The sequence below is a fragment of the Cydia amplana genome, chromosome 14, assembly GCF_948474715.1.
Source record: "Cydia amplana chromosome 14, ilCydAmpl1.1, whole genome shotgun sequence".
Classification (NCBI taxonomy): Eukaryota; Metazoa; Arthropoda; class Insecta; order Lepidoptera; family Tortricidae; genus Cydia; species Cydia amplana.
In genome coordinates, this window is record NC_086082.1 from 14293428 (window position 1) to 14318640 (window position 25213).

The window sequence follows — 25213 nt, forward strand, 5'->3', positions numbered from 1 at the left end:
CAATTTTACTAGCAACATTTGAATATGGGATTTTAAACTCTTACAAGATACAATTTTAAAAGTCTAAACTGGTATCACTGACGCGTTTGACTTGTCGCATAACGCTTTTAAGACAGAGGGAACCCACATTGATTTTGAACTTTGAAAATAGGGTTCAGGTTTGCGTAATTTCTGAAACATTAACTCTTTGAACGCCACGCCTATCGTGCGCGGCGCGTCATCGTGAACTTTGTCAGAATGCACGAAGGTTGATATTGTGGTAGCCGCGCGCGTCATTTGACGTCTTTGGCGGTCAGAGTTAATATTATTGTTGGGTTTTATGCTGCAGGTTTAGACTAATAAAATTGCAACCTGTAAAGTGACCACATAGTGTTGCAACTTGTAAAAATGCGGGTAACGGTCTGAAGACTCAGAGCTGCAAAGTGGACCACTGCTCCGGGTGCAATCGTACAAGACGAGTAGAAACATATAAAAGGTTGGGCGATCATTCCCACTCGGTGGTGGCGGGCGGCTTGGGTGTGAGGTCGTACAGCACGCGCGAGATCCCCGGCACGCTCATTAGCTCTTTGCGCATTCTGTCTATCACCTGTCAACAATATAAATATGATTAAGTATAAACTTTAAAGTGGCACTGTAAATAGTGCCAGTCAATTGTTTTGGCATATTTTGAAACCGTTACGCGTCGCTAACTTTTTATTTAGACTCCTAATTCAAAACATTTGAGAATTACTGTAAAATCTATTTATACTTGTCAATTTAGGCACTACACTGCGGTTTTGCGGTAAAAAATCACAACTATTGGCCTGTAAAAAACCATTGACGTGTCAAAAGGCGTGAAAGACTATGGACCATAATGTCTGTAGCGTAAGGTATAGTATGGGACTCACAACCCGCGGCACGGTGTCTGACCCAGGCAGGGCTGCTACACCAGTCATGAAGTCAGAATTGACGAAGGGTCGGAGCAATATGGACCTTATTGCCTGTTCGGTAAGGTGTAGTTTGGTACTCACATCCTGCGGCATGGCGTCTGACCCGGGCAGGGCTGCCACACCAGTCATGAAGTCAGAGGTGACGAAGGGCCGGAGCACTACGGAGCGCTGGCAGGAGGGGGCCCGGGTGGCGGCGTCGCGGTCGAAGTGTATGGGGATAAGGACCACGGGCATCTGCGCGATGCGGGATGCTGCGCCGTTCGACAACAGGACCTGGGGGTAATGATTACTGTTATTGCTAAATAGGGTATTTGACATTTTTTTATGAATGGTATCTGTCGATCAGGTTTGTTTTGAGGATCAAATGTCTGTATGGGACCCATTGTCTTAAAGCAATGCAAAAGTCACAAATGATGGTCAGTCTGGCACACGCACTGACGAAACGTTTATAAGAAAATGGCAATACATCGTGACGTCACCATGTAACGTTAGAAGCCGTTTCGATGTATGGAAAACAAGGAAATTGCTATTATGTATGCTGCGTTTATGTATATGGTTGCTATACAATATTTTTTTTAAATAAAATGTAAGGAATCGAATGGTACCATTATTTTTTCCTATTTATAGTTCGTTTTTTTTAGCATTAGATTTATAAGGTAAACAATCTTGACGTGTCTTTTTATTGAAAAACACGTTTTAAAAATATATAATGGCAAATATGTAACAATTATGAATCTAATACGATCATTTATATTCTTCTGCTATCATAAGTAATAGTTACTGACTTTTAAAAGCGTTTTTCAATTAAAAGACATGTCACGATCGCTTACCTTCTTTCTAATGCAAAAAAAAAACGAACTATAGAAGTTTTAATTTTTTTAATTATTGAAACTTTAAGGTCTTGTATTTTTTTTATTATTCCCATATATTTATGTACATATTGTGATAAATTGCTCATTTTTTGCTATCTATTTAACTAGATTTAGTTATAAAATTCAACATGTGTGAACAACCCTAAGTGATATTCTAAACTAAAGCTATGGGCTGCCCAGAAGTATATTAATTACCTGTGTGGCAATGTCATCCGCTTGGCGGATAGTTGAGATGACCTGCTGTGTGAGGAAAGTCGGCGTGATGTCTGTTACTTGCTCTTTGATCAGCCCTCCGAATGCGTAGCACACCCTGAACACAAAACAAACTTTATAACAATGAAAACACAAGATTAAATGAACACATTCAGTGCCGAAAACTCGACTATCGGGTATTTTATGATTTGGTTCCCAGGCCGGACGACCCGATAGTCGGGATCGCGGTACTACAGCTTTGTATGACGACATTGTTGTGGCCTGGTGCGGATGTCTTGTTTGGCTGGGTGGCAATGATTGTGTTAAGTATGAATTATGTAGTGACGAAACCCAAAAAGACCTGTCCGCCCTTGGAATACCCAACTGGCGCGAAGTGGCACAGAATAGGGTAAAGTGGCGCTCTCTTGTGTCAGAGGCTAAGATCCTCTTTGGGTCTCTGAGCCAGTGTATGTATGTATGTATGTATGAATTATGTAACAGAATGCTTTCTGTGTTTTTTTCACACCAATAAAACTTGGTCAGGATTTTTAATAGTAGGTAGTTATAGATGGTCAACCAAATCTTGTCAGTAGAAAAAGGCGCGAATTTCAAATTTTCTATGGGACGATATCTCTTCGCGCCTACATTGTTCAAATTTGCCGCCTTTTTCTACTGACAAGATCTGCTTGACCAAGTATAATATTCATTAGAATATTTAGAGGTTGATTACACCAAAAGGCCTATCAACTTTCTTTAAAAAAATTTAAAGAGAACTATGGGATGACAAAGGCCTCTGCCATATTTAACGTTAAATCAGTTTATTGATAGTGCGTCATATTAGTATTCAACGCATAGGTACAGACAATATCAAATAGATAGTGACGTCCTTCTGAGACAAATATGTGTTACGATATATTTGGCCACTTTGTCAGTCATTATTTGATGCTGATTGCACACACAACTTCCCAAGAACAAATAAAATTATTTTATTAAATATTTTGATTTGTGTTTTTAAGTAGCTCTCTCGCTAAGCTCGCTCGTAAGGAATTCGTATAGGAGGTGCAAGGCATATTGCTTGCCCTTAGAGTTGGTCAAAGACGCCTAGTCTTAGTAAGAAGGCATATAGTCGAGAAATTGGGACGGGTTCCACCGTGGCGGGGTGGCCAAGGGGTTCAAGGCGTTAGCCTGGATTGCTAAAGACGCCGGTTCGAATCCGGCCTTCACCACTGGAGGGCTTCGTCACTTGTTCTTTAATATATGACATCTATTTCAGTTTATAGCTGGCATAAGCATTCATACCTGTTAACGTTGTGGCAGACGCGAGGTATGATCTTGGCGAGGTAGTGCATATCTTTCCAGTCTGGCGGGTAGCGATCCGTCGACAAAGCTACCGCGTAGCTGTACGTCCGTGCGTCACCTGTAACACACATCCTTATGAATAAATACAGAAAATACATATACAAGATTAGTTTTGGAATGTCAAAAACTCGAAAAAATTTATTCAATCATGTACAGTCGCCATCAGATTTATCAGAGCGGCCGAGGTGCTCAAAAAACCTAAACACGCACTCTAGCGCCTTGACAATAGAGGCGTGTTCAGATATTTGTGAGCACCTTGGTTGGCGGCCGTGGTCGCGTTCACTACGCGCCCTAGTAGTGCGTCTCTGTCTCTCTCTGTCCGTCTCTGTCTGTGTCGACTCACCCTGCACGCCCACAGAGCGCAGCGGCAGTAATGCAGCAGCGATGGGCGACGGAGGAGATGCGCTTGAGCTCGGCTTGCTCCGGGGCCGTGGTCGCGTTCACTACCCTAGTAGTGCGTCTCTGTCTCTCTCTGTCCGTCTCTGTCTGTGTCGACTCACCCTGCACGCCCACAGAGCGCAGCGGCAGTAATGCAGCAGCGATGGGCGACGGAGGAGATGCGCTTGAGCTCGGCTTGCTCCGGGGCCGTGGTCGCGTTCACTACCCTAGTAGTGCGTCTCTGTCTCTCTCTGTCCGTCTCTGTCTGTGTCGACTCACCCTGCACGCCCACAGAGCGCAGCGGCAGTAATGCAGCAGCGATGGGCGACTTGGAGGAGATGCGCTTGAGCTCGGCTTGCTCCGGGGCCGTGGTCGCGTTTACTACGCGCCCTAGTAGTGCGTCTCTGTCTCTCTCTGTCCGTCTCTGTCTGTGTTGACTCACCCTGCACGCCCACAGAGCGCAGCGGCAGTAATGCAGCAGCGATGGGCGACTTGGAGGAGATGCGCTTGAGCTCGGCTTGCTCCGGGGCCGTGGTCGCGTTCACTACGCGCCCTAGTAGTGCGTCTCTGTCTCTCTGTCCGTCTCTGTCTGTGTCGACTCACCCTGCACGCCCACAGAGCGCAGCGGCAGTAATGCAGCAGCGATGGGCGACGGAGGAGATGCGCTTGAGCTCGGCTTGCTCCGGGGCCGTGGTCGCGTTCACTACCCTAGTAGTGCGTCTCTGTCTCTCTCTGTCCGTCTCTGTCTGTGTTGACTCACCCTGCACGCCCACAGAGCGCAGCGGCAGTAATGCAGCAGCGATGGGCGACGGAGGAGATGCGCTTGAGCTCGGCTTGCTCCGGGGCCGTGGTCGCGTTCACTACCCTAGTAGTGCGTCTCTGTCTCTCTCTGTCCGTCTCTGTCTGTGTTGACTCACCCTGCACGCCCACAGAGCGCAGCGGCAGTAATGCAGCAGCGATGGGCGACTTGGAGGAGATGCGCTTGAGCTCGGCTTGCTCCGGGGCCGTGGTCGCGTTCACTACGCGCCCTAGTAGTGCGTCTCTGTCACTCTCTGTCCGTCTCTGTCTGTGTAGACTCACCCTGCACGCCCACAGAGCGCAGCGGCAGTAATGCAGCAGCGATGGGCGACTTGGAGGAGATGCGCTTGAGCTCGGCTTGCTCCGGGGCCGTGGTCGCGTTGACTACGCGCCCTAGTAGTGCGTCTCTGTCTCTCTCTGTCCGTCTCTGTCTGTGTCGACTCACCCTGCACGCCCACAGAGCGCAGCGGCAGTAATGCAGCAGCGATGGGCGACTTGGAGGAGATGCGCTTGAGCTCGGCTTGCTCCGGGGCCGTGGTCGCGTTGACTACGCGCCCCAGTAGAGCGTGCGATTTGACGATCATGCTCGCGAATTCTACCATTATTTTCACTATGACCTGGAAAAGGGTTGATTCAATAGTTACAATGTGCAAAAATCTTAAAATCTCATACAGGGTGTAAATTTAATCTTCTGCCCATATTCGGGGTGAATATATAGGTCATACTGAGCTACATTTACTATGAGACCAATCCCGAAATCGCAAAAAAAATTGACTCTCCCATACACGTAGCGGGAACGTAGGGCATTGGCAGTGCGCTGCAACATGCTGGCACGCAGGTTTGCGCGCTGTGAGAGGAATGTCAAAGTGACTCTGTTCAGAGCATATTGTCAGACCTTTACACGTGTAGCCTGTGGACCAAATACACGAAGAAGACTGTCAATGCCCTACGAGTACAATATAACAACGGATTCAGGATGTTGTTGGGACTGCCGCGCTTCTGTAGCGCATCAGCAATGTTTGCGGAGGCACACACGGACGGCTTTAATGCGATTGTGCGTAAAAGAATTGCCTCTCTTATGCGTAGAATGTGCGGCAGTTCGAACAGTCTCCTGGTCGCTGTTATGTCTGATCCGGCCAGTAAAATGACCAAACACTGGAACTCTATTCATTTAGAGTCCAGATGTAATATTTATAAGTATATGTAAGGTCTGTAGTTTAATGTGTATATTACTTTATTATGTGTTTTGTGTTACTAACATAGCTGTAAGTTTTGTGTAATATGTAATACGTATGGACAAAAGTATGAAATAAAGAATTTTATTATTTATACATTTTGGCTGGCAAATGTTGATAATTTTTTAGTGTTTATATATTCAATTCATCCCGTGAATTATTGCAGGAGTCAGGAGACTAAATTTACAACCTGTATTTGTAATTGGTGAATGCTGATATTAAAAAGTGAACAGGCAAAAAACTTCAAAATTAAAGTGGAATCTACATTTTGGTTGAGCGCGCGACGCGCTGCGCTGACGTCCCGCTGTAGCGTAAATAAGCCTAAAAGCAAGAGTGTGTGGTTTTCGTTAAGCTTTGGATTCCTCCGAAAACGGTGCCGTCATATGACGGCCGTCATATAGCGGCCGCAAAAGACGGCCGTCTTTACGGTGGCGACATGTGGAAAGTACCACGGCGTCATAACACACCGTCAGCCACCAAGGTCAAAGCGGCAAATTTGAAAAATGTAGGCGCGATGGGATAACGTCCCATAGAAAATTTGAATTTCGCGCCTTTTCCTACTGACAAGATTTGCTTGATCATCTATAATTTACTTGGAGGATGAAATATCATCAGAAGAGGAAAATAATCGTAGTACGGAATCATTTATTCAAATCTCGTGTCATTTATTCAAAATGGCGTCACCGCTATCTTTATAAAACGTTCACGAAACTATCGACAAGGTCATGGCGGCCGTCATCCAAATGACGGCACCGCTTTATTACGTTACGTTGACAATCAACGCCGTCTAGGAAACCGCGCCATCTTGTTTACATAGACAACGTTCTAGTGACGTCATTCACCGCTATATTACGGCCGTAATATGACGGCACCGTTTTCGGAGGAATCCAAAGCTTTACCACAATATTGGGCCGGCGAACGTATCTGCATAGTCAGCGCCACCTAGCGAAGCGGGTAGACACGACGTTGGCCCAGTTTACATTCAGCGCCACCTAGCGGGTAAAGTTACCTGAGTCTCGGAGAAGTCCCGCTCGGCGCGCGGCTCGTCCTGGCACAGCACGCGCACCGCCAGCCCGGGGCCCGGGAACGGGTGCCGCGCCACTAGAACATCTGGCAGGCCTAGTTCTAGGCCGAGGGCTCGGACCTGGAGACAACAAAATGGGGGTTAGTAAGAGCATCCTTCCGTGGCGACCCTCATCATAGGATTCCTTACATGGCGGCCCTGACAACTTAAATAGATCTTCATATTACCTCGTCCTGGTGAAAGTCTTAACGCGTGCGTTCGTCTTTGCTTTGTCTCTCAGTAACGAGTGTGACAGATATAGTTAAGAACGCATCGCGTTCTGTACGCTATACGCGACCATATAATTAGAGTGAGACACATAGCATTAACTCACGCTGGGGCGCGTGGAAGTCTTTGAGGGCGCAGCTGCGCAACGCTCTCGTCAAGTCCGTGTCGTTGTGGTGTGTCTTGATAGTGGCCGCGTTGCTAGACGCTAGCGATGATACTCGCTCAGGTCGACAACAGCTTGTGACAGATGTAATGACGAGTGAGACAGATAGCTCACCTCATCCTTATGGAAGTCCTTGAGCGGCTCAACCACTCTGCCACGCGCCCGCAGCGCACCCACTAGGTCCGTGTCGTTGTGGTGTGTCTTGATGGTGCCCGCGTTGCCAGATGCTAGCGATGATGCTCGCTCAGGTCGACAACAACGTGTGACAAATATAATGACGAGTGAAACAGATAGCTCACCTCATCCTTATGGAAGTCCTTGAGTGGTTCTACCACTCTGCCACGCGCCCGCAGCGCACGCACTAGGTCCGTGTCGTTGTGGTGTGTCTTGATGGTGCCCGCGTTGCCAGATGCTAGCGATGATGCTCGCTCAGGTCGACAACAACGTGTGACAAATATAATGACGAGTGAAACAGATAGCTCACCTCATCCTTATGGAAGTCCTTGAGTGGTTCTACCACTCTGCCACGCGCCCGCAGCGCACGCACTAGGTCCGTGTCGTTGTGGTGTGTCTTGATGGTGCCCGCGTTGCCAGATGCTAGCGATGATGCTCGCTCAGGTCGACAACAGCGTGTGACAGATATAATGACGAGTGAGACAGATAGCTCACCTCATCCTTATGGAAGTCCTTGAGCGGCTCCACCACTCTGCCATGCGCCCGCAGCGCACGTACTAGGTCCGTGTCGTTGTGGTGCGTCTTGATGGTGGCCGCGTTGTCAGACGCTAGCGATGATGCTCACTCGCTCAGGTCGACAACAGCGTGCGACAGATATAATGACGAGTGAGACAGATAGTTTACCTCATCCTTATGGAAGTCCTTGAGCGGCTCAACCACTCTGCCACGCGCCCGCAGCGCACGCACTAGGTCCGTGTCGTTGTGGTGTGTCTTGATGGTGCCCGCGTTGCCAGATGCTAGCGATGATGCTCGCTCAGGTCGACAACAGCGTGTGACAGATATAATGACGAGTGAGACAGATAGCTCACCTCATCCTTATGGAGGTCCTTGAGCGACTCAACCACTCTGCCACGCGCCCGCAGCGCACGCACTAGGTCCGTGTCGTTGTGGTGTGTCTTGATGGTGCCCGCGTTGCCAGATGCTAGCGATGATGCTCGCTCAGGTCGACAACAACGTGTGACAAATATAATGACGAGTGAGACAGATAGCTCACCTCATCCTTATGGAAGTCCTTGAGTGGTTCTACCACTCTGCCACGCGCCCGCAGCGCACGCACTAGGTCCGTGTCGTTGTGGTGTGTCTTGATGGTGGCCGCGTTGCCAGATGCTAGCGATGATGCTCGCTCAGGTCGACAACAGCGTGTGACAGATATAATGACGAGTGAGACAGATAGCTCACCTCATCCTTATGGAGGTCCTTGAGCGGCTCAACCACTCTGCCACGCGCCCGCAGCGCACGCACTAGGTCCGTGTCGTTGTGGTGTGTCTTGATGGTGGCCGCGTTGCCAGATGCTAGCGATGATGCTCGCTCAGGTCGACAACAGCGTGTGACAGATATAATGACGAGTGAGACAGATAGCTCACCTCATCCTTATGGAGGTCCTTGAGCGGCTCAACCACTCTGCCACGCGCCCGCAGCGCACGCACTAGGTCCGTGTCGTTGTGGTGTGTCTTGATGGTGCCCGCGTTGCCAGATGCTAGCGATGATGCTCGCTCAGGTCGACAACAACGTGTGACAAATATAATGACGAGTGAGACAGATAGCTCACCTCATCCTTATGGAAGTCCTTGAGTGGTTCTACCACTCTGCCACGCGCCCGCAGCGCACGCACTAGGTCCGTGTCGTTGTGGTGTGTCTTGATAGTGGCCGCGTTGCCTGAAGCCAAGGCTGATGCCGACTCGATCAGGTCGGGGCGAAGCGTGCCCTGTCCGAGGAGAACTTGGTCCTCCCTGGAGAAAAAAAATAATAATTTACAGACACGCGAAATTCAATAATAGTCTATGGGAGTCCGATCCTTCGCGCTTACTTAATTTTCAAATTTGACGCCTCTTTTGCCAGACTATATTTAACAGGTTCTCTCTATTTCAACGTTTTCAGCAGATATCCCATGTCCGCTTCAGTCATATCACTTAACTGTTTTATTGCGTCATTGGCATTGGAGTCATTTTACTCGAGATTTAAGCTTCAATACTCAAAAATAACTAGACACCGCGTGCATCTTCCATAAGCAGCGTACTGCATCAAGACGTAATAACATTCAGACTATTCTGAAACAAACACTAATCACTCACTGTAGGTTTGCAGTCTGCCTTCGGCCTCGCGGGCAACTTACTGCAGGTTAAAGTCGCGCACGGCCTGTTAAGCGATACGAATAAACAGGAGTGGGATCCGCGTGCGGCCTCCGGCCTCGCGAGTACTTACTGTAGGTTGAGGTCGCGCACGGCCTGCTCAGCGATACGAATGAACACGTCGCCGATGATGCGACGCTTATCTTCTGGAGCCTGTGTGTGGCAAAGGAGTGGGGTGCTGCGCGTGCGGCCTCCGGCCTCGCGGACCACTGTGCTGCCTTGCCGGAACTGAAAATAGAAATGTATGTAGAAGGCCCGAAATCTAGTGTCGACCACACTACTACAACTAACGGTCGGTGTACCAAACCATAATATCAGTCACCGAAAAAACATTCACATTTTTTTGTATGGGAAATTTCGTAATTGATCAGTCTGTCAAGAGCTTTTAATGCAACTGGCCCTCAGTTAATAATGAAATAATTAAGCCGCAATGTGAAGTATTCAACAACATAAAACGTAGATTTTAAAACCATAGCAATTAATCTGAAATTTGGAAACAATGTTATTAATGTTACTATAGCTCAAGTTAATATAACTCATAAATTGAAAAATCACAAAATTTTGTAAGATTCAAACTCTAATTGATATGGAACTGATAATTTTAATCAAACTTCTGTTTGCGAGATAATATCTTCTCGCAAAAAGTTGGCATTCAAATAAAATAAATAAGCAACAAACCTGATGCGACGCGTTGATGACGTGGAGCCGAACTCCCAGCTCACGGAGACATCTCTCCACCTTAGAGCTCTCGTTTTTACGCATGAAACCTATAAAAAATACCATGATTGCATGACTCCAATATAAGCTATAGTAGCAGAAAGGTTTGGTAGCAAACAGAGCTATTTGCATCGTACAAGTTTAGTTTGTTTTTTTCCGGCTCATAACAGTTTATAGGTACCTATGTTTGATACCTGCTCTTTTTTTGGATTATCAAACAAAATGAAGTGGATAAAACCTTGGGGTTTTCTAAGACTGCACCAGAGAGCATTTTCGGGAGAGAAACTTGAACTAATATCATTGGAAATAAGGTAGAATTTATTGACTCCGTTCCAATTAAATTTCATAGTGGATTTAAGCTGATTGGGAATTGTATTACCTAGTGTAGAAATATCCAAATCCCAACATACCATTATCGATGTGTAGCGCGATGACTTGGTCCTCGCGCAGCGCGGTCCGGAGCAGAGCGGCGCACACTGTTGAGTCCACTCCTCCGCTCACCAAAACCTGAGAGGGACGATACAATGTCATATTACATTATAGAACGGCCATAGACTAGGAATCCTCTAGACGGAGTTTAGAGCAATTATTTCATGAAACCGATGCTGCCAAAAATACGGGCGTACGGGGGGACGAGGTGAGCGAATCCCGTGCCGTGATTCTGACACTTTGACTTGAAGATGGAGTAAAACTACCGTATATAGTGGCAGAGGGGGTAGCGTTAATATGCTCAGTCTAGAGGATGTCTTGTCTGTGTAGAACGGCTAACATGGTCATTCTTTAATACAAACAATTTTTCAGTTTGGTACTTCATTTAGCTAAGTGACCTATGTGTAATACTGTATTTAACCCTTTAACCGCCGGAGTCTGATATATAAGAAATTACATATCCAGCTCATTTCGCCACAGTCTGATAAATAAGACAAAGATCTGATTTGGTTTTTACAGCACATTTATAACTCCCGTTACTATGCCAACCTTACCCTGCGTGGTACAATTACTGTCGGTGGCGACACGAGCACGCTCGATCAAAAAATGCTGGCGGTTAAAAGGTTAAAATAAATTATTTCACACCATGCATGAAATAAAGCACAAGATAATTATTAGAAAAACACAGATAGGAGTTATTTTTAAACACAAGTTCTATTTAATAAATCACATAGAAATATAAAAATTAGGTGAGTTGACCGTGACGTCACGATGTAATGTTTCATATAAATTCCATATTAGCAAATCGTTTTGACGGTTCTAAAAACGTAACTGACTTGACTAGTAGGAGAATACCCTATTGCTCGATGTATAAGTATCAATGATGTATAATCTTGGTCTGATTTATCTGATAGAGGGTACTCATGTACTTTAATAATGGATCTCTCACTATTATGCTTTTTAGGGTTCCGTACCCAAAGGGTAAAAACGGGACCCTATTACTAAGACTCCGCTGTCCGTCCGTCCGTCTGTCACCAGGTTGTATCTCACGAACCGTGATAGCTAGACAGTTGAAATTTTCACAGATGATGTATTTCTGTTGCCGCTATAACAACAAATACTAAAAACAGAATAAAATAAAGATTTAAGCGGGGCTCCCATACAACAAACGTGATTTTTGACCGAAGTTAAGCAACGTCGGGCGGGGTCAGTACTTGGATGGGTGACCGTTTTTTGCTTGTTTTGTTCTATTTTTTGTTGATGGTGCGGAACCCTCCGTGCGCGAGTCCGACTCGCACTTGGCCGGTTTTTTAAATGTGATACACATTTGTAGGGTCAGTGGGTAGGGGGTTGAGGGGTAGGCAGTGAGATTTAAGGGGTCGGAGGTGGAGGCGGTAGCGGCGTTGAGGAATCAGGTAAACGGTGTTACGGCTCGGCCACGACATTGAGCGACATGCGACGGCGGCAGCGATAACCATAGGTTGAAGCGAGACACAGCGTTCGGACCTTTCGTTCCTACCTATGGTTATCGCTGCCGCCGTCGCCAATCGCGTAATGTCGTGGCCGAGCCGTTAAGCGGTCGATCGATCGAGGAGAGAGAGAGTTGATTGATTCAGAGACAGGAGGGTCGAGGGATCGGGTAAAAATTCTAGGGTGGAGGTTATACATATGGTTGTAGGTGTGTGCAGAGGGGGGGTTAAAGGTACTTACAAGCACTTTGTTGCTGTCACCGACGGCGTCGCGGATGTACTGGACGCAGGCCTCGCGGCGCGAGCGGAGCGTGAACGAGCGCGACATGCCCGCTATGTCGAACAGGAAGTTAGACAACATCTGTTTTCCTTCCGATAAGCCGGAGCAGGTATACCCGAGTTACACATATCTAGGTCTAATGTGAAAGGTGTTATACTTACAAGGACTTTGTTGCTGTCACCGACGGCGTCGCGGATGTACTGGACGCAGGCCTCGCGGCGCGAGCGGAGCGTGAACGAGCGCGACATGCCCGCTATGTCGAACAGGAAGTCCGACATCTGTTTGCCTTCCGATAAGCCGGAGCAGGTATACCCGAGTTACACATATCTAGGTCTAATATGAAAGGTGTTGTACTTACTAGGACTTTGTTGCTGTCACCGACGGCGTCGCGGATGTACTGGACGCAGGCCTCGCGGCGCGAGCGGAGCGTGAACGAGCGCGACATGCCCGCTATGTCGAACAGGAAGTTAGACAACATCTGTTTGCCTTTCGGGGTTAGGTCCACCTGAGAAGAAAAGTAATTATTAATAAATTAAGCTCTCTAGCAATATTTAGAAGATCATCAATTCATCATTATCATTAGCTCTTTGGTAGCTGTAGCTGAATAGACCGATGCGAAACCGACATGGCCTACCTTACCAAGGTTTTCAAATGATATTTTAACTCTATAGAGAGACTGATATAGATAGAAATAAATTTAAAGTGGAAAAATTCGAACTCGCGACTGTGGATCACTTGCCCATTGCTCTGCCAACTGAGCTACCGAGACCTCACCCGACGACAGCGAATATTTCCACCATATGCGCCCTAGCGACATCTACCGTATGAGTGTCACATTTCTTGAGTTAAGAATTACCTCAGGGTGAAACTGGACTCCGTACAAGCGCATCTGCTCATTATATATGGCCGCGATGAGATGGTTGGACGACTGTGCGCCGACGCGGAAACGGTCTCCGACTCTCTGCACGCTGTCCCCGTGGGTCAACAGTACCGGCTGGAGTTTCTCGAGGCGGCTGTGGAAAAGGGTAAGTGTAAGGCCTGAGTGGACGCTCGAGTTGGGCGGGGCGGGGCGTGCGGCGTGCATGTTAAACAAATGCAAACGTATAGGAGCGGCCTTAGTGCACGCTGCTCAAATTAGTCCTGACCCCGACGCCACGCTGCACGCCCCGCCGAACGCTCCGCTCCGAGCGTCCACTCAGGCCTTAGACTAAGGGCCCATTTAGACGATGCGAGAACACGCATGCGTGTTTCATTACTTTGCGGGTTTTGATCGGTCGGTTGAATTGGACGTGACCAATAGTCCGCAATGTAACTAAAATCGCATGCTAGTTCGCGCGCCATGTAAATCAGACCTAAGTTTATGTTCGATTCTGAGCGCATATTTTTAGTTAACGCGTTCCCTGCCAGCGCGAGTTCCGCGCTACGTGTGTAGCCGTGGTTTATCCGCTTTGTAGCGAAAATCGCTTACGAACGAGTCGCCACTTTCCCGAATGAAGGTTGAGGGAGGCGATGGCTGAGATACGCGTCGTACTCGTGAACGGGTGCTGTTTGTGGAGACGGGTCTGTTTAAGCTAACACGAATATATTTAGTAACTTTATTTTTTAATTTAATTGCAGTGAGACGCCTCATTCGGTTCTCGTATGTTTTTTTTTCTCGTAATGTGTTAATCATACAGGATTCTGACTCTTGGAGACCCTATACATCTCTAAGGATAATTTGATAAACTGTGTTATTTTTTAGTTCTGACACTTAGAGACCACACACCTCTAAATAAGTTTAATTTTTTTTCCATGTATCTGTTTTGTTTTTATTTTAATATTATTATTATAGTTTTTTTATGTAATTCGACATTAAGAGACCTTATACATCTCTAAGTAATTGTATTACGTTAGTTTGATTTGGTAGTTGTAGTTGTATTTAATAATTGTTGATGTATTATTATTATTATTTTGCTTGTATGTAAATTCAATGTTGACGTGTAAAAGTGCCCTTGTGGCCTATTTGCTGAATAAATGTTGAAGTTGAACAGAGAACCTACTTTGCGGGCGATGGATGGAGAGTCGTTGACAGAGAAGCAGTTAAAGGAATTTAAACCTTATTTTGATTTATAAAATTTTAATTTTAAACCCTCATCTAATTCTAATTGTATAGAATTAGATGAGGGTTTAAGACTAATGTTTTTGTTTTTAGGACACTTTATTTATATAATAAACGTTCTTGTCGGGTAAACACTCACTTGAACAGGGGGCAAGTGGTTTCCACTTCGACCTCGTACTGTCCGTCTTCCCGGGCGTCCTTGCGCAGCACGGAGCCTCCGAACTCCTTGTTCAGCATTTGCATGCCATAGCAGATACCTGAGAAAAAAATAATAAACATAGGTATAAGAATAAGAAGAAAAACGAAACCCTCTTTTTTGGATGCTATAATTCGTTTTTTTTAAGCATTAGAAAGAAGGTAAGCGATCTTGACATGTCTTTTAATTGAAAAACGCTGTTTAAAAATCAGAAACTATTACTTATGAAAGCAGAAGAATATAAATGATCGTATTAGATTCATAATTGTTACATATTTGCCGTGACTTATTTTTAAAACGTGTTTTTCTATAAAAAGACTCAAAAAGATTGTTTACCTTATTTCTAATGCTAAAAAAAAACGAACTATAGTACCTAGCGTAAAACAAAAACAGTATGATTCTCTCTATCTACGAGTATGTTTGAAATGAAACAGTCCCTGGCCAAACTATTTTATTTACATGAAGAGTTTAGGAAATCTAATCTAAGGGCTGATTTAGACGGCGCGCGAACTCGCATGCGATTTTAGTTACATTGCGGACTGTTGGTTACGTCTAATTCAACCGACCAATCAAAACCCGCAATGTAATGAAACTCGCATGCGAGTTCTCGCATCGTCTAAATGAGCCCTTAATCTCTCTAGCATATAACTAAATTAAGTTGCGAATAATATATCGCCAGTGCCAGCCAAAACTCACTAATTGCAAAAATCAGCCTTGTTCTGTTACTAGTATGGTTCACTATGGCTATGAATTCGTGTTAGTACTTAAGTACTATGTGTTGGTTGCAGTGTTGGCCGTAATGTGTAATCCTAATTAACAATTAATCATTTCCATTAACCATTAAATCCGCAATTAGTCAATTGCATTACGCATCAATTTAAATTAAGTTAATTAGAATTGAATTTTGAGACGTTTAATTACATTGATTGTCAATCTAAATTAACGTTTAATGCAATTAAATCAATTTTTTCATAAACTAATAATTAATGTTACTATTGCTTAGAAACTTGGAGCTAGGTATTAAAATTAAAAATAAGCATATGAATACAAGCTTCAGTGAATTATCAGGTCGTGATATTTTAAAATGAGACAACAAAATGACCCTGAAACCTGGCAGTAGGTACCTACTGGAACTCAGGTTTGGTGCAACATAGACACACGCCGTTTAGGCTATTCGACTCGTTACAATGAGCACTTGGGAGAGCAGTACCCAAGATGGAGCTGATGCTGAACCTTGGCTGTACCTAGTGGAACTCAGGTTTGGTGCAACATAGACACACGCCGTTTTGGTCATCCGACTCGTCTTGATGAGCACTTGGGAGAGCAGTACCCAAGATAGAGCTGATGCTGAACCCTGGCAGTACCTAATGGAACTCAGGTTTGGTGCAACATAGACAAACGCCGTTTTAGTCATCCGACTCGTCTTGATGAGCACTTGGGAGAGCAGTACCCAAGATAGAGCTGATGCTGAACCCTGGCAGTACCTAATGGAACTCAGGTTTGGTGCAACATAGACAAACGCCGTTTTGGTCATCCGACTCGTCTTGATGAGCACTTGGGAGAGCAGTACCCAAGATAGAGCTGATGCTGAACCCTGGCAGTACCTAATGGACCTCAGGTTTGGTGCAACATAGACAAACGCCGTTTTGGTCATCCGACTCGTCTTGATGAGCACTTGGGAGAGCAGTACCCAAGATTGAGCTGATGCTGAACCCTGGCAGTACCTAATGGAACTCAGGTTTGGTGCAACATAGACAAACGCCGTTTTGGTCATCCGACTCGTCTTGATGAGCACTTGGGAGAGCAGTGCCCAAGATAGAGCTGATGCTAAACCCTGGCAGTACCTAATGGAATTCAGGTCTGGTGCAACATAGACAAACGCCGTTTTGGTCATCCGACTCGTCTTGATGAGCACTTGGGAGAGCAGTACCCAAGATAGAGCTGATGCTGAACCCTGGCAGTACCTAGTGGAACTCAGGTTTGGTGCAACATAGACAAACGCCGTTTTAGTCATCCGACTCGTCTTGATGAGCACTTGGGAGAGCAGTACCCAAGATAGAGCTGATGCTGAACCCTGGCAGTACCTAATGGAACTCAGGTTTGGTGCAACATAGACAAACGCCGTTTTGGTCATCCGACTCGTCTTGATGAGCACTTGGGAGAGCAGTACCCAAGATAGAGCTGATGCTGAACCCTGGCAGTACCTAATGGACCTCAGGTTTGGTGCAACATAGACAAACGCCGTTTTGGTCATCCGACTCGACTTGATGAGCACTTGGGGGAGCAGTATCCAAGATAGAGCTGATGCTGAACCCTGGCAGTACCTAATGGAACTCAGGTTTGGTGCAACATAGACAAACGCCGGTTTGGTCATCCGACTCGTCTTGATGAGCACTTGGGAGAGCAGTACCCAAGATAGAGCTGATGCTGAACCCTGGCAGTACCTAGTGGAACTCAGGTTTGGTGCAACATAGACAAACGCCGTTTTAGTCATCCGACTCGTCTTGATGAGCACTTGGGAGAGCAGTACCCAAGATAGGCTGATGCTGAACCCTGGCAGTACCTAATGGAACTCAGGTTTGGTGCAACATAGACAAACGCCGTTTTGGTCATCCGACTCGTCTTGATGAGCACTTGGGAGAGCAGTACCCAAGATAGAGCTGATGCTGAACCCTGGCAGTACCTAATGGACCTCAGGTTTGGTGCAACATAGACAAACGCCGTTTTGGTCATCCGACTCGACTTGATGAGCACTTGGGGGAGCAGTATCCAAGATAGAGCTGATGCTGAACCCTGGCAGTACCTAATGGAACTCAGGTTTGGTGCAACATAGACAAACGCCGGTTTGGTCATCCGACTCGTCTTGATGAGCACTTGGGAGAGCAGTACCCAAGATAGAGCTGATGCTGAACCCTGGCAGTACCTAATGGACCTCAGGTTTGGTGCAACATAGACAAACGCCGTTTTGGTCATCCGACTCGTCTTGATGAGCACTTAGGAGAGCAGTACCCAAGATTGAGCTGATGCTGAACCCTGGCAGTACCTAATGGAACTCAGGTTTGGTGCAACATAGACAAACGCCGTTTTGGTCATCCGACTCGTCTTGATGAGCACTTGGGAGACCAGTGCCCAAGATAGAGCTGATGCTAAAACCTGGCAGTACCTAATGGAACTCAGGTCTGGTGCAACATAAACAAACGCCGTTTTGGTCATCCGACTCGTCTTGATGAGCACTTGGGAGAGCAGTACCCAAGATAGAGCTGATGCTGAACCCTGGCAGTACCTAGTGGAACTCAGGTTTGATGCAACATAGACACACGCCGTTTTGGTCATCCTACTCGTCTTGATGAGCACTTGGGAGAGCAGTACCCAAGATAGAGCTGATGCTGAACCCTGGCAGTACCTAATGGAACTCAGGTTTGGTGCAACATAGACAAACGCCGTTTTGGTCATCCGTCACATCTTAACGAGCACTTGGGAGAGCAGTACCCAAGATAGCTGATGCTGAACCCTGGCAGTACCCGCAGGTTGAAGATGTGACGGATGACCTAAATAGCGTGGGCCTATGTTGCACCAAACCTGAGTTCCACTAGGTATAGCCAGGGTTCAGCATCAGCTCTATCTTGGGTACTGCTCTCCCAAGTGCTCATCAAGACGAGTCGGATGACCAAAACGACGTGTGTCTATGTTGCACCAAACCTGAGTTCCACTAGGTACATCCAGGGTTCAGCATCAGCTCTAACTTGGGTACTGCTCTCCCAAGTGCTCATCAAGACGAGTCGGATGACTAAAACGGCATGTGTCTATGTTGCACCAAACCTGAGTTCCACTAGGTATAGCCAAGGTTCAGCATCAGCTCTATCTTGGGTACGGTCTCCCAAGTGCTCATCAAGACGAGTCGGATGACCAAAACGGCGTGTGTCTATGTTGCACCAAACCTGAGTTCCACTAGGTACAGCCAGGGTTCAGCATTAGCTCTATCTTGGGTACTGCTCTCCCAAGTGCTCATCAAGACGAGTCGGATGACCAAAACGGCGTTTGTCTATGTTGCACCAAACCTGAGTTCCACTAAGTACAGCCAGGGTTCAGCATCAGCTCTATCTTGGGTACTGCTCTCCCAAGTGCTCATCAAGACGAGTCGGATGACTAAAACGGCATGTGTCTATGTTGCACCAAACCTGAGTTCCACTAGGTATAGCCAGGGTTCAGCATCAGCTCTATCTTGGGTACGGTCTCCCAAGTGCTCATCAAGACGAGTCGGATGACCAAAACGGCGTGTTTCTATGTTGCACCAAACCTGAGTTCCACTAGGTACAGCCAGCTGTTCAGCATCAGCTCTATCTTGGGTACTGCTCTCCCAAGTGCTCATCAAGACAAGTCGGATGACCAAAACGGCGTGTGTCTATGTTGCACCAAACCTGAGTTCCACTAGGTACAGCCAGGGTTCAGCATTAGCTCTATCTTGGGTACTGCTCTCCCAAGTGCTCATTAAGACGAGTCGGATGACCAAAACGGCGTTTGTCTATGTTGCACCAAACCTGAGTTCCACTAAGTACAGCCAGGGTTCAGCATCAGCTATATCTTGGGTACTGCTCTCCCAAGTGCTCATCAAGACGAGTCGGATGACCAAAACGGCATGTGTCTATGTTGCACCAAACCTGAGTTCCACTAGGAACAGCCAGGGTTCAGCATCAGCTCTATCTTGGGTACTGCTCTCCCAAGTGCTCATCAAGACGAGTCGGATGACCAAAACGGCGTTTGTCTATGTTGCACCGAACCTGTGTTCCATTAGGTACTGCCAGGGTTCAGCATCAGCTATATCTTGGGTACTGCTCTCCCAAGTGCTCATCAAGTCGAGTCGGATGATCAAAACGGCGTTTGTCTATGTTGCACCAAACCTGAGTTCCACTAGGTACTGCCAGGGTCCAGCATCAGCTCTATCTTGGGTACTGCTCTCCCAAGTGCTCATCAAGACGAGTCGGATGACCAAAACGGCGTGTGTGTATGTTGCACCAAACCTGAATTCCACTAGGTACACCCAGGGTTCAGCATCAGCTCTATCTTGGGTACTTGTCTCCCAAGTGCTCATCAAGACAAGTCGGATGACCAAAACGGCGGGTGTCTATGTTGCACCAAACCTGAGTTCCACTAGGTACAGCCAGGGTTCAGCATCAGCTCTATCTTGGGTACTGCTCTCCCAAGTGCTCATCAAGACGAATCGGATGACCAAAACGGCGTGTGTCTATGTTGCACCAAACCTGAGTTCCACTAAGTACAGCCAGGGTTCAGCATCAGCTCTAACATGGGTACTGCTCTCCCAAGTGCTCATAAAGACGAGTCGGATGACCAAAACGGCGTTTGTCTATGTTGCACCAAACCTGAGTTCCATTAGGTACTGCCAGGGTTCAGCATCAGCTCTATCTTGGGTACTGCTCTCCCAAGTGCTCATCAAGACGAGTCGGATGACCAAAACGGCGTGTGTCTATGTTGCACCAAACCTGAGTTCCACTAGGTACTGCCAGGGTTCAGCATCAGCTCTATCTTGGGTACTGCTCTCCCAAGTGCTCATCAAGACGAGTCGGATGACTAACACGGCGTTTGTCTATGTTGCACCAAACCTGAGTTCCATTAGGTACTGCCAGGGTTCAGCATCAGCTCTATCTTGGGTACTGCTCTCCCAAGTGCTCATCAAGACGAGTCGGATGACCAAAACGGCGTGTGTCTATGTTGCACCAAACCTGAGTTCCACTAGGTACAGCCAAGGTTCAGCATCAGCTCCATCTTGGGTACTGCTCTCCCAAGTGCTCATTGTGACGAGTCGAATAGCCTAAACGGCGTGTGTCTATGTTGCACCAAACCTGAGTTCCACTAGGTACAGCCAGGGTTCAGCATCAGCTCTATCTTGAGTACTGCTCTCCTAAGTGCTCACCGAGACGAGTCGGATGACCAAAACGGCGTTTGTCTATGTTGCACCAAACCTGAGTTCCATTAGGTACTGCCAGGGTTCAGCATCAGCTCTACCTTGGGTACTGCTCTCCAAGTGCTCATCAAGACGAGTCGGATGACCAAAACGGCGTTTGTCTATGTTGCACCAAACCTGAGTTCCATTAGGTACTGCCAGGGTTCAGCATGAGCTCTTTCTTGGGTACTGCTCTCCCAAGTGCTCACCAAGACGAGTCGGATGACCAAAACGGCGTTTGTCTATGTTGCACCAAACCTGAGTTCCACTAGGTACAGCCAAGGTTCAGCATCAGCTCCATCTTGGGTACTGCTCTCCCAAGTGCTCATTGTGACGAGTCGAATAGCCTAAACGGCGTGTGTCTATGTTGCACCAAACCTGAGTTCCACTAGGTACAGCCAGGGTTCAGCATCAGCTCCATCTTGGGTACTGCTCTCCCAAGTGCTCATTGTGACGAGTCGAATAGCCTAAACGGCGTGTGTGTATGTTGCACCAAACCTGAATTCCACTAGGTACACCCAGGGTTCAGCATCAGCTCTATCTTGGGTACTGGTCTCCCAAGTGCTCATCAAGACGAGTCGGATGACCAAACGGCGTGTTTCTATGTTGCACCAAACCTGAGGTCCACTAGCTAGATAAAAATTACGGGCGCCTTTATAAAATTACGATATATTTTTGTTAATTGATAATTATCAATAATATTTTTAATTGTCATTAAAAATTGATTTAATTTTTAATGGTTTGTGAAGCATTAACCATTAATTCTTTTTAATTTTTAATGGTTCGAAATAAATTAATATTAATGCAAATTGATGTTAATGCGAATTGACAATTAATTTTCCTTCAATGGTTAATGGTTAATTCGAATTAACCTTTTCAATGGTTAATTTTTAATGGTAATTGGGATTAACGTTCGGCCAACACTGGTTGGTTGTCACCTGACAACATGCAAGGTTATAATAATCTGGAGCACAAGATATCACATCCAAAGCTAACCACACAAACGTTAAATGAGCTTACCCGACACAGGTAATCCGATCTTGAATATATACTTGAATATCACCATCATATCTCGGCGCATCTTCAGCGTAGACAGAGTTGGGGCCTCCTGAGATGATGATGGCGCGGTACCCGGCCTCCTTGAGGTGGTACGCGGGGATGTCCAACGAAACTACATGGTATTAGCCTCCTAGCTCGACAAATCTATGTAAAATTGCTTACCTAACACGGGTAATCCGATCTTGAATATATCAGCATCATATCTCGGCGCATCTTCAGCGTAGACAGAGTTGGGGCCTCCTGAGATGATGATGGCGCGGTACCCGGCCTCCTTGAGGTGGTACGCGGGGATGTCCAACGAAACTACATGGTATTAGCCTCATAGCTTTATAAATCTATGTAAAATTGCTTACCTAACACGGGTAGTCCGATCTTGAATATATCAGCATCATATCTTGGCGCATCTTCGGCGTAGACAGAGTTGGGGCCTCCTGAGATGATGATGGCGCGGTACCCGGCCTCCTTAAGGTGGTACGCCGGGGTGTCTAACGGCAAGATGTCGGATTCCACGCATAGCTCGCGTACGCGGCGATCTATCACCTGGACAAATAAAAAATTAGGTCAAATAAGAGAAAGTTGCATATTACAATGGTACACTACTCAGTCTGAAATACCAAGTCGACTAAAATTATTTCTTTTAGGCTGCATTTCCGTCAGAGATGTGCAAAGATGCTGTGGAACTTGGTCGATTTGTAAACGATCATCCCTTATTTATTTATGAAGTCAGCCGCGAAACCTGAGGCTGGTTCCAATCCAGACTCAACTGAAAACTGATAAGAAGTCTTACCTTTCCATACTGCGAGCCAGCGTCTAAGATGGCGACTTTATCCTTCGGGTGAGTTGCGCCGTTGGTGCCCCGGTACTGGCCCTCTGCTGTGGCTGTGTGCATCTCGCCGAACCGCCAACAGCACTGCACACAAAAAACGGTGTAAGGATAAAGACTTTGTCACACCACGTCACGCGGTCGCACGCAGCACACCTCCGCCCCGCGCCGTGCGAATAGATAGAGAACGTGATTGCGCGCGCCTCACTGCAGTGTGATGAAGCCTTAAGCACCTCCCCTCTCCCCCTAATGAGGTAGCCCCTAACATAGTTCACCTAAAGGCCCGTCTCCATTATGCGCGGCAAACTATCGAACATTGGCTCGCGAGGCAGCCGCGCGCAATGGATACCGGGTTGGCTCGCGAGCCAACTCGATCAGATCGCGTTATCCATTGTCCCGGTATCCATTGCGCGCGGCTGCCTCGCGAGCCAATGTTCGATAGTTTGCCGCGCAATATGGAGACAGGCCTTAATATCAAGTAAAAATTTTTCACTCCACCTCTCTCTCTTTCCTAGCCGATGTCGGCCACAGTCTTCTACTAGTACTACTCGCAATAAGGCCTAGTTTCCGCTCTTGGTTGAAAGGTCAAATATTTCGTATAAAAAATTGTGCTTGTCAAATTCTTGAAATTAGGTTTAGGCACCTGCCTAATTCCGCCCAGACGGCCGGCCCGGCTCGCTCCATCGTAGGCCACGTCTTCGCCTCGGCTAGTCTGTGGTCATGAGTAAGCCCATTTATAATATAAAAAAAGGTTCCAAGAGGACTTAAGGGATAAAAAAGCCGTTTGCAAGCTTGCTTTGTGAAAAAGGCGGCAAATATTGAAAATTGTAGGCGCGAAGGATCGATGTCCCATACACATTTTGAATTTAGCGGCTTTTTCGAATGAAAAAGTCGGCTTGCCAGATTATCTTAGTAAAAGATTATGTTAAGGCGCAAAAAACGTGTTCGGATTAGTCCCGTATTATTGCATAAAACATGAAGGCATTAAATATGTTATGTATAATGCCGTAGCCGCCACGCGCTTGCCAATTTGCGAGGCTTCATCAAGTCTGCATGATAATAATACAAGAAATCGGACCATTTTTTATATGGGGCTATTCATAAATTACGTCATTTCAAATTGGGGAGGGGGGGGGGTCTGGGCGGATGATGGTAGCATGACGTAGGAGGAAACGGGGTCATTCGAAGCATGATTTTTGGATGATTATAGGGGGGCAGGATCAAAGATCGTCTAAAATATATGACGAAATTTATGAACAGCCCCTATACAAAATTAGACCTATTACAATCAGCTAGGTGAATATAATGGTGTGTAGTAAAGTTGATGGAAAGTTACATGTCACAAACATTTATTTGATTTCAGTGAATCATCATTTAATTTAAAAAATATTAAGGAACAAATTCCCTTATATACCAATTTTGTTGATTAAATAATTAGTAAAATCAGTCAGTAACTATAAAATCCTAACAAATGATTAAATTTGAATCAAAACCCAATAAGAAAATAATTAACATTGCCAGATTGAGTTCAAACAAAATATAACTACTCTACTCCCCCAAATAGTACCACAGATAACAAATTAGGACAATGAACTTGATCTTGGCCTGAATGTATAGAACTTTTACTATTTCTGTTCAGTTCAGTATGAGGCAATAAAAACAAAAATAGACATCACAATGAAAGCATCACTATAATGAATGGGATAAACACAACTATACAGTCAACTTCATTATGCATACATTTCTGTACTTTATTCTAGAATCTAAAGATTCTAATATTGCCACAGAGATGCATGGAAGAATGAGAGGGAGGCCTTAGCCCAGCAGTGGCTAAAAAAAAGGTTCTGAAATACAGTTCTTTGTGTGGCTGATTGCACTTAGGGAACACAAGTATAATGCTGGCTGGAAGAGAATGCTTTAATCCACTAAGCCATCTTCTCCTTTGACAAGTTTTCTCTGTGAGCAATTAAGTCTAATAAATACCTTTAATAAGAACTGTCTAAATCCCAACATCACAACACAACACAGAAAATACACACAAATCTGCATAAACACTAGACATCTTCAACTGTCAAAACACAAAGTTAGTACAAAAACTTGTCAAACACAAAGAGACAATAGGATAGATTGATAAAACTATAGTGAAATTATCTGAATATCATTGGACAGTTCTCTCCACTGGGCCAACTGTGTGTGTTATTTATAGAAAGCACCCACGTGAAGAAAATAAACACAAACATATATACTGGATAGGAGTGACAACATGAATGATACTGTGTGAGCATCTGTATTTGTAAGATTTGTTTGTTTTAGGTGATATAATAATGGATAAGCTTACTAAATACATGTTAAATTATTTTATACAATTAATTGAGTTTTATTGCAATAATAGCATAAATTTTTATTGCAATATTTGTGATTTATAGCATTCAGATTGATATCTCATATAATATTTCATTAAAAAATGTGAATGTAATAATGTAGTACATTATTTTATGCACTAACAGCTGAAAGCTGTGTTATAAGATAAGATTTATTTTTCATAAATCTGTATATGTAAGATCATTCTCAGAAATTAGTCTACCAGTTTAAATATGACATAA

At 45.8% G+C, this 25213-nt stretch overlaps 1 protein-coding gene and 1 non-coding gene across 2 annotated transcripts; one reads left to right on the forward strand and one right to left on the reverse strand.

Moving 5' to 3' along the window:
* Nucleotides 1-302: 302 nt before the first annotated feature.
* Nucleotides 303-24786, reverse strand: LOC134654235 (GMP synthase [glutamine-hydrolyzing]). The gene is made up of 16 exons (XM_063509705.1): nt 24594-24786; nt 22575-22697; nt 22141-22327; nt 14713-14830; nt 13332-13488; nt 12834-12980; nt 10708-10804; nt 10259-10347; nt 9654-9808; nt 9001-9181; nt 6773-6907; nt 4974-5145; nt 3293-3410; nt 1997-2111; nt 1011-1202; nt 303-586 (listed from the first exon to the last, which is right to left on the reverse strand). Exons 1-16 carry the CDS (start codon nt 24657-24659, stop codon nt 485-487), a joined length of 2154 nt encoding a protein of 717 aa, XP_063365775.1. The 5' UTR covers nt 24660-24786; the 3' UTR covers nt 303-484.
* On the forward strand, nt 3147-3219 carry Trnas-gga (transfer RNA serine (anticodon GGA)). Its single transcript has one exon. It is a non-coding gene; the product is annotated as a tRNA-Ser (tRNA).
* Nucleotides 24787-25213: the final 427 nt, after the last annotated feature.

Bases quoted from the DNA above. Each gene is read 5' to 3' on its own strand.
- LOC134654235 (XM_063509705.1), bottom strand. From the start codon at position 24,659: ATGCAGATTTGTGTGTATTTTCTGTGTTGTGTTGTGATGTTGGGATTT. The intron at 9,809-10,258 runs GTTTGTTGCTTA...TTCTATTTTCAG, and splicing joins TCATCAACGCGTCGCATCAG to TTCCGGCAAGGCAGCACAGT. The intron at 2,112-3,292 runs GTATGAATGCTT...TTTTGTGTTCAG, and splicing joins GTCTGCCACAACGTTAACAG to GGTGTGCTACGCATTCGGAG.